Source organism: Eretmochelys imbricata, chromosome 1 (assembly GCF_965152235.1).
Source record: "Eretmochelys imbricata isolate rEreImb1 chromosome 1, rEreImb1.hap1, whole genome shotgun sequence".
NCBI lineage: Eukaryota > Metazoa > Chordata > Testudines > Cheloniidae > Eretmochelys > Eretmochelys imbricata.
The window spans coordinates 13,806,825-13,816,686 of record NC_135572.1 but is presented as its reverse complement, the minus strand read 5'-3'; the positions used below and the strand labels follow the sequence as shown (position 1 = coordinate 13,816,686).

Below are 9,862 nucleotides of genomic sequence, written 5' to 3'. Positions count from 1 at the left end.
TCTCCCCTGAAGCTGGGGCTGCTCCTGCTCCCCGCTTTCCTGAGGAGGCTTCAGTGGAAAGGTTGCTGAATGGTGCCTAATTATAACTGCTATGTCACAGGTGTCTACCTTTGGCAGAGGCTTCCCTGAGGCAGCCTTTCCTGAGAGCTGCAGGGCCAAAAATAGATTGGGGCGGGGGTTCAGAGCTTTCATCCTGCAGTGAGGCCGGGCTGTCTGGCGCTTAACTCCCAGTGCGGCCAAGACGAGAGCTGAAGCCACGGTGCTGTGCCTTTGATCACTCGTGGCTTGCTTGGCTCCTCTGAGGAGAGTGGAGGCGACTGTATATTGAGTGTCTTTACTGCCATCCTCTTGTAAGACAATGGAATTGGCTCTTATTCTCCAGTAGGTGCGGGCAAGGGAGCCTGGTGATTTGCATGCGCCCACCCTGGGAAGTGTCTGTCTGTAGGACAGTATGGAGGGCTCCATAGAGTGGCTGGGACTGCACTGGCTTGGGGGGGCGGGGTTGCTCCTACTGACACGCATCTCTCAAAAGGGCAGCGTTCACTGGGGCAGGATAGGCAGAGGGGGAAATGGCGGCCGTTCCCGTGAAAGGTGAGAACATCACCACCACCACCCCGAACAAGCAGCGTGTAACCCCGGAGGCAGCGTTCTGTGGGCATTCCAGCCAGGAATAGAACCCACGAATCCTGGCTCCCGTACCTTGCTCTGCCCTTGCCGAGAGCAGGAAATAGTGCTGGCTTTTCGCTGAAGTTAGTGGATGAGTCCTTCGTGCCCAGAACTTAACGCTTTCAAAGATGGGTAGCTGGTTGTGGTCTACCCCAGGTGCTAACCCCTCTCTACGACGGGCACTAAGCAGTGTTTAAAGCTTGTTAGAAGGAAAACCACCTTTTCTTAGGCCCTGTCTTCACAGCCAGGAAATGTTGGTTATCTCGCTATAAAAAAACACATGCTAGTTAGCTTGCTGTAAAATCCTAGGGGAGGCAAGACACAGAAGTTTTTACCGCAATGTAGCCAGGTGAGGTCAATGCTAGCTATCCCCTGCACCCGTGGTTGAGTCACCTGGCTGCATCGCAGTTAAAAACTAACGGACTTGTCACCACTAGGGTTACGTCTACAGGACGGAGATTACCCTGGCATAGCTAGGTGGCTGTAGCTATACCAGCAGAGCCCCCTGGTGTAGATGCAGCCTGCCGTAACGGAAGGGGGGTTTTCAGTCACTGTGGTAACACCACCCCGGCTTACAGAAAACTACCCTGTCCTAGCTAGTTACCTAAACACCTTTTGGGGCAGTGAAGATGTAGCCATATGTGTTTACACAAGGCCTCTAGCTCTCTGCCCTTTGGGACAATACAGTTAACGTGGGTGTGCCTCAGTTTCTCCATGGGATGATGCATTACTTTCACTAGAGTTCGTGAAGTTTAATGATCCAAGGGCTTTGGTTCTCTGCGGGAAAAGGAGCTGCAGGTGTGAAGTGTATTAATGCTGCATTAAAAATAGCATTCATACATCCAGCTCTCTAACAAGCCCAGGCCACCTTATTCCCAGTGTGTCCACTGCTCAGCCCCAGCCTCTGGGCAATTCACATTCTTTCCTAGGGGAAATAAAGTGGGGAAAGTGCTATGCCTGGGATTGCATTCCCCTTAGTGCTACCCATGAAACGCTGCAGCCCGCGAGGGAAATGATTGATTGCAGCGCCATGCTCCTTTTGCGCACATCCACCCCAACCCATTGCGGCGGCCAGGTAGCACAGAATGAGAATCTGGGGAGCTCAGATACTCTGATACGAGGCTGTGGAACAGTGGCACCTGTTTACTCAGCAGATCTGCTTTGGAGCCAGATTTGCTGAGCTCAAGGATAAAAATATTTGTTAGTCCTGCCGAGCTAGCTGGAGGCTGTTCCCACCTGTACATCCCCAACAGTGCTGTGAGGTTCCAAGCAGGGCTTCCATAGGTGGTGGTGCCATTCAAAAGTCATAAGTCAGGTTTTAAAAAAAGAGAAAATTCCTGATTTTAAAAAAAACAAACAAACAAAAACAAAAAACCAAACTTTGGGTTCTTTTTCTTTGCTTCCTGGCTGTGTGGGGTGGTTTGTTTTTTAAGGAAAGCTGAAATTTCAACATCCAGCTCCAGAAGCTGGGGCTTGGAGGAAATCACCAAATACTGTATTGTGAGACGCGCCATAAAATCACAAGAGTTGGCAACACTGCGGGGACACTCAGGGAATAATCTGAAGGTGATAGGGCTGCCCCACTGTTTCTAGAGAGGCAATCTCTTGCCTCTAAGGCTATGATTACACTATAGACCTTTACAGTGGTGCAGCTGTGCCCCTGTAAGGTCTCCTGGGTAATCGCTCTGCACTGACCGACAAAAGTGCTCGTGTAGCTATGGCCTACGCAAGGTTGCATGCAAATTTATAAAGTGACTGAGCCCTAAACCTGCCGGGCAGAGTTTCTGGGGATAGTAGCAGATGCTGAGTGCAACAGCAAGAAGTCACAAGCCGGGTGATTCTAACCATCCAGGAAAGGGCAATTATTGCCCTGAAACAGGACTGAGAGGCTGCACGGTTGCTTTCCTGGCATGAAATTTATAGAAAAAATAAGGGAAACAGCTAGACAAAGTCATTTTTACAAGGCTCTGGAAGTATGTGTGATCTCACCTGCAGCCATGCTCAAAGCTTCAGCTGCGCTCAGAGTTTTGAAGCAATCTCATAAAGACGCAGCACAATCTCTGGATAAAATCCTGGTTTCCCAGCTGTTTCTGAAGGCCTTCAGCCTCTGTTACAGGTGTTGATGCAGAAGAAGGGCAGAACCCAGCTCTTAGGTCCCAGGTTGGGCCTGTGGCACTAGCAGAAAGAGGGGGGAAATACTATATTATTTGGAGGGGGGAGGTGAGTTCTCTGGCCTGTGTTACAGAGGAGGTCAGACTAGATGATCACAAGGGCCCTTTCGGGCTGGGGAGTCTATGAATCTACTTGCAAGCAGGGCACATTTGAGCTGGAGTAGCTGGAATCTAAAGATATGTGAGCTTTAGTCTCCTCTCTATGAGTAACTGCTTTAAACTTTTTTTTGGGGGGGGGGGGGGGGCGGGTGATGAATGGGACAGCTGCGTTGAGTATCTTGCTGCTGGCAAAGGCTGATACATAGCTCTTTGCAGGAATGGACTCATTCCTTTGCTTTTTCTCCTCATGTACTTCCCATACACACATGAGCAACTCCTAATGAACCACGAAGCCTGATGACACATTTAATGTTAAATTCTGCCTTCAGCCAAAAGCATGCACTTCGGCGGATGTTGCATGGGTGTAACTGAGAGCCTTTAGCTGACTGTTTCTGTGAAAGCGATCATTGGTCACTAATCTCTTCATTACTCTTTTTGGTTCTTGCATTCCGTGTCTGTCATTGGAGCGTAACAAAGTTATTCAGAGGCCAAATTCCGCAATCCCAATGGGGTGCTCTCGTCTTACAGACTTCATGGGGAATGGCACTGTGGCAATACGGAAGTAGGATTTCGAGAGATGGTTGAAATTTCTTGATCAAAACAACTTTTTGTTGATGGAAAAATAGCTTTACAGACTAAAAAAATTTTTTTGGTGAATTTTTTATTGTAGGATTTTTTTAAATGTATGTTGGGGGGAAAAACCTATTTTCCCACCTCCCCCCCATTTTCAGTGGAAAAAAAACATTTCATGTTTTGAGTCTCACTTTCAGTTTTAAAAGATTGGTTTTCAAATACACACCGATCTCTTTTTCACAAACCGTTCTTTCAGCATCTGGTTTTAGTTGAATAAACATTTTTTGTGAGCAGTTTTGAAAAATATTAAAATTTTTCCTGTGGCGTTTTGTTTCAACCAATGGTAACTGAGTGTGTAAAGCTAATCTGTGAGACGGTGGCAATTCTGGGAATAGAACCTGGCACTTCTACTTGCACGGCTTTGCTCTGTCTGCTAGATACACTTCCATAAACAAAACAAGCCTTTTGTGCTTAACAGTGCTGGTGAAGTTCAGATGCCTAGAGCATGTTGAGGGATCCATTCACAAGCACGCTCTCCCTAAACTTACCTCATCACCAGATTGAGGTGAAACTGGTTTGTGGGTTTTCTTTCACAGTCAAAAACCCTAATCGCTTCCTGTTCAGTCCTTTCACAACTCTGCTTTAGAGATGAGGTGTGTCAGTCTGGTGCTCTGGTATTGCTCTGAGTGAAGCTCAGCCAGGCCTCTGGTCCAGTGTGGTTCCCTGCTCAGGGCACACTTTCACTAGAGCGAGAAGCCTGCTTAGCTTTGGCCCTTCCTGGGTCCACCTCCGGAGCATGCAGCACCCCTGTTCACACCGTGGGCTCCCATCTACCTGGATGGGACGCCTGGGGAAGCCTTGCATGTCCCCAAAGAGCCATGCACCCCAACTTTGCAGTCAGCAGACTCTTAGCCAGCTTTGTAAAACAGTAGGTTTATTAGTCGAGAGGAACCCAGCGTAGAACAGATAGTGTTCGCACAGAAATCAGGAAGTTTTAGGAAAGTCCATCTTCAAGGAGGGGGGCATCCAGAGCTCAGGGCCCTGGGGGGGGCCTGAGTCCCAAACCAGCAGACTGACTCACTTCCAGCTGCCTGGCCTTAGTTACGCCGCCCCCCCCCCCCCCCCCCCCCCCCGTTGTGCGTCCATCCTTTGTCTCTTTCCTTTCGCTTTGTTCTCCAACACTTCTGGCTGCTTCTTGCAGAGGAGGGGGCCTGGCCATGAGTCGCCAGGCTACAGTGTAAAAAGAATCAGGAGTACTTGTGGCACCTTAGAGACTAACAGATTTATTTGGGCATCAGAGTGTCTGTCATTCTCTGGCCACAGTCGGCAGTCATACCTGCCCTCTAGGGGTCCCTGCAACAATCACACACCCTTATCCCACCACCTAGATGCTTGAGTGATACATAGGGGAAACTGAGACACACACAGTATTGAGAGAAAACATTAAGAACATTCCCACTTCGTCACGGTAGGTCAGCACAGTTCTCTGGGATTATATTGCCTTTAAAGGAAAAAGAACAAATAAGGTGACAATAAGTAATGTCAAGTATCAGGGGGCAGCCGTGTTAATCTGTATCCACAAAAGCAACTAGGAGTCTGGTGGCACCTTAAAGACTAACAGATTTATTTGGGCCTAAGCTTTCGTGGGTCAAACACCACTTGCATCTGAAGAAGTGGTGTTTTACCCATGAAAGCTTATGCCCAAATAAATCTGTTAGTCTTTAAGGTGCCACCAGACTCCTAGTTGTTAATAAGTATTTGAGAACCACCTATAATGCAGTTGTGGCTGAACTGTGGCTTGTGAGCTGCATGCGGCTCTTGTACAGTTAAAGTGCAGCTCCCAGAGCCTCCCCCCTGCTTGCCCCCCCCACCATTCTCCACCTTACAAGACTGGGCAGGGGGAATGGGGGCTTCTGCCCGGTGGCAAGATGGTGGCAGGACTAGGGGCTTTAGCCTAGCAGAGGGGGAAGGGGCATCAGGGCAGGCGCCACCCCACAGGGCAGGTTGTGCTCTCAAACTGCTGAAGATTATTGTGTGCGGTTCGGAGGTCAGTAAATTTGGCTGTTCCTGCTATAATGTGTCTATTGAGGTCAACTTGTATTGGGCGGTTCTCACTTTCTTGACCTCGTTCCCTTTTCCCTTCCCAAAAGGACTGATGAGGAAAATCAAAGCGATCTATTGTAATATCGCCGTGATGCAGTCATATACAGTAAAGTGCTTTCATTCTGCTTCAGGCACCAGCCCCTGAGTCATACTGTATAGCGGTGTACTATTGCTTAGGTGGCAGATAAAGTCAGCTTTCTATTTAATTAGATTTGCCATAACCTCATGCTGTTCAATCTCAGGAAGCATGGCTTCAGGAAACACTCCGGGCTTCGTTTAAAGTCACACAAGCAGGATGCTTTAAATCTAGGCCTGACGCCTAGGTAGAGTGCATGATTCTAAGGAGTGGTAGGAGAGAAAACAGCACAATAAAGACAATGGATTTCAAGAAGGCAGACTTTAGCAAACTCAGGGAGTTGGTAGGAAAGATCCCATGGGAAGCGAGTCTAAGAGGAAAAACAATTGACAGTTGGCAGTTTTTCAGAGACCTTATTAAGGGAACAAGAGCAAACTATCCCACCGCATACAAAAGATAGGAAGTATGGCAGGAGACCATCCTGGCTTAACCAGGAGATTTTTCAATGATCTGAAACTCAAAAGAGTCCATCAAAAAGTTAAAAGAAAAGGAGTACTAGTGGTACCTTAGAGACTAGGCACTGCATTTAGCCGTATGGAGTGGAAATCTATAAATTGGTTAGTCTCTAAGGTGCCATTAGTACTCCTTTTCTTTTTGAGAATACAGACTAACACGGCTGCTACTCTAAAACCTGTCATTCAAAAAGTTGTAATTTGACCTAGTTTCCAAGGATGAATATAAACAAACATGTGTATGTAGGGACAAAATTAGAAAGGCCAAGGCACATATGAGATTAAACTAGCTAGAGACATAACGGGTAACAAGACAACGTTCTATAAATATGTTAGAAAGGAAGACCAAGGGCAGGGTGGGCCCATTACTAAGGGCCGGGGTGGTGGGGGAACAATAACAAAGTATTGGAAATGGCAGAAATGTTAAATGACTCTCTTTTTGTTTCAGTTTCAGTTTAAAAAGGTTAGTAGTGCTTGGACATCCAAGCACTGTGAACGCGAGGTAGGATCAGAGGCTAAAACAGGGGAAGAGCAAGTTAAAAATTACTTAGACAAGTTTAGATGTCTTCAAGTGACCAGGGCCTGACGAAATGCATCCTAGAATACTCAAGTTGCTGACTGAGGTGGTATGAGCCATTAGCAATTGGCTTTGAAAAGTCATGAAAGACGGGAGAGATACTAGAGGACTAGAAAAGGAGAAATATAGTGCTCATCTATAGAAAGGGAAATAAGGGCAACCCCGGGGTTATTACAGACCAGTCAGCTTAACTTAAGTATGTGGAAAGATAGTTAAGCAATCAATCTGCAAACACCTAGAAGATAATAGGGTGATAAGTAATAGTCAGCATGGATTTGTCAAGAACAGCTTTGTCAAGTGTCAAATCAACCTGATAGCTTTCTTTGACAGGGTAACAAGCCTTGTGGATGGGGGGAAGCAGTAGATGTGGTAATCTTGACTTTACTAAAGCTTTTGATACTGTATCACATGATCTTCTCATAAACAAGCTAGGGAAATGCAACCTAGATGGAGCTACTATAAGGTGGGTGCAAAACTGGTTGGAAAACTGTTCCCAGAGAATAGTTATCAGTGATTGACAGTCATGCTAAAAGCACATGTCGAGTGTGGTCCCACAGGGATTGGTTCTGGTTCTGTTCAATATCTTCATCAATGATTTAGATAATGGCATAGAGAGTACACTTATAAAGTTTGCGGACAATACCAAGCTGGGAGGGGTTGCAAGTGCTTTGGAGGGTAGGATTATAATTCAAAATGATCTGGACAAACTGGAGAAACGGTCTGAAGTAAATTGGATGAAATTCAATAAGGACAAATGCAAAGTGTTAGCTACGAAGTAGAGTAATCTATTGCACACTTACAAAATGGGAAATGACCGCCTAGGAAGGAGTACTGCAGAAAGGGATCTGGAGGTCATAATGGATCACAAGCCAAATAAGTCAACAGTGTAACACTGTTGCCCAAAAAGAAAAAAAGCCCATTCTAGGGTTTATTAGCAGGAGTGTTATAAGCATGACACGAGGGGTAATTCTTCTGCTCTACTCCGCGCTGATTAGGCCTCAGCTGGAATATTGTGTCCAGTTCTGGGTGCCACATTTCAGGAAAGATGTGGATAAATTTGAGAAAGTCCAGAGAAGAGCAACAAAAATGATTAGGGGTCTAGAACACATGACCTGTGAGGGAACATTGAGAAAACTGGGTTTGTTTAGGCTGGAGAAGAGAAGACCGAGGAGGGACATACCTTTTCAAGTACATAAAAGGTTGTTACAAGGAGGAGGGAGAAATTGTTCTCCTTAACCTCTGAGGAAAGGACAAAAAGCAATGGGCTTAAATTGCAGGAAGGGAGGTTTAGGTTGGACATTAGGAAAAACTTCCTAACAACTGTCAGGGTGGTTAAGCACTGGAATAAATTACCCAGGGAGGTTGTGGAATCTCTGTCATTGCAGATTTTTAAGAGCAGGTTGGACAAACCCCTGTCAGGGACAGTCTAGATAATACTTAGTCCTGTCATGAGTGCAGGGAACTGGACTAGATGACCTCTCGAGGTCCCTTCCAGTCCTATGATTCTGTGACAGACTAGATAAAATCCCTCGCTGGGGGTGTAATCTCATTGGAGCCAGTGATACACCAAGGATGGATTTGGCCAGTATTTGCAATTCCCCTGATTGTGCCTAGCTGTGGCATATACAGCAAAGCAACTGAGACTGCCTTCTATAGGCTGCATCTAAGGTAGTCAGACCTCTGAACCGGTCGAGTAGGTGCTTCCTGTGAACATCCTGGGACTCCTGCCTTGCCTCTAATCTAAAATCAATTGCTGAGGCTGAAAATACTTGTCTTGGGCAGTGTGGGCTGGAAACAACCCCAGAAGCCAAATTCTTCTACTAGATAAGGGCAGGCAACTCTCTCCGATTCCAAGTATGAATTGTCTCAACAGCACAATGGGGCCACGATTGCTATTGGCACTGCCGTGACACTAATAAAGTGCAAATCTGAGAGCAGACCGTTTACCCAGGGTAGGAGATCCCTGTTGGTCGTGCTGCCTGACTCCTGGGTTTCACTGAATGGTACAAATCGACCTCCCCATCTGTGCTCCTTGCCTACCAATCTGACCTCCGATCCCCTTGCTTAGTTTTGCCAGAGCTAAGAACTCCGCTCCAGATTCCTGGAGCAGCTGAATGCCAGTCAGACCATTCTTCTGTGAGGTGGGCTTACGAGACCATCAGAATAGGTCACATGCAGCCGAAGCCAAACTGGACACCCAGCCTCTAAGGGTTGGAGGGTCTCCTTGCATTAGCTGGTGCCACCTAGTTTTCTGTGCAACAATCCCCTCTTGTCTGAGTCTCTAGCCTCTGCCAAGCCTGCCTGCAAATTCAGAACGGTTGAGGAGTAAACACCTGATGAGCAGAATTTCTGGGGACAGTAGCAGAGGCTGAGCTAATGCTCTAAAGCGAGAGGTCGAAAGCCACGTGACTCTAACCATCCAGGAAAGTGCAGTTACCTTTCTGAGATGGGACTGAGAGGCAGCACCGTCACTTTCCTGTGGTGAAACTTAGAGGTGAAATAAGGGAAATGGCTCTCCTTCAGGCATCTTTCCAAGGCGCTGGAAGTGTATGACCTCGCTAGCGGCCAATCACAGCACGTCAGCTGCACTCAGCATTCTGAAGCAAACCTCGTCAAGATGCAGTGAAATCTTGGCCCTGTTGAAGTCAATGGCAAAACTCACATTGACTTTGAGTGGGGCCAGGATTTCACCCTGTATTTCTAGCTTATGTTGTCCACTTGCAATGATGCCAGCTGGCTTCTGTCCCCTGCTTGTGCCTACTTTGCCCCTGGCTCCAATCCTAAAATCCCCTGATGCTCCAGAGCACTCTCTAAAGCAACACGCAGGCTCAGGATGTACTGCTAGCAATGAAATAATGCCTTGTAATGTTGCGTTTGACAGATGGATTCACCAACAACCGAATCAATCATATTAAACAAGTGCAGGTCTCTGGGCATTTAATTGCGGGCTCTGTAGACACAATTAACGTCTAATGCATCATCCTTTAAAATCGTTCTAAGGCCAGGCTCGCTTTAACTGCATCAAGCTCCTTGCACATCAGTCAGTGTGGAAGTCCTTGCTGGCGGCTTTGGAAACTAGACGTGA

At 47.0% G+C, this 9,862-nt stretch overlaps 1 protein-coding gene across 1 annotated transcript in view; it reads left to right on the top strand.

The window, feature by feature from the left end:
• The first annotated feature begins 569 nt into the window (after positions 1-569).
• RELT (RELT TNF receptor) overlaps positions 570-9,862 on the top strand; it is a 46,834-nt gene continuing 37,541 nt past the window's right edge. Inside the window, exon 1 of the mRNA XM_077808015.1 lies at positions 570-591. Within this exon, the coding sequence (XP_077664141.1) occupies positions 570-591 (22 nt within the window). The remainder of the gene's footprint in view (positions 592-9,862) is intronic.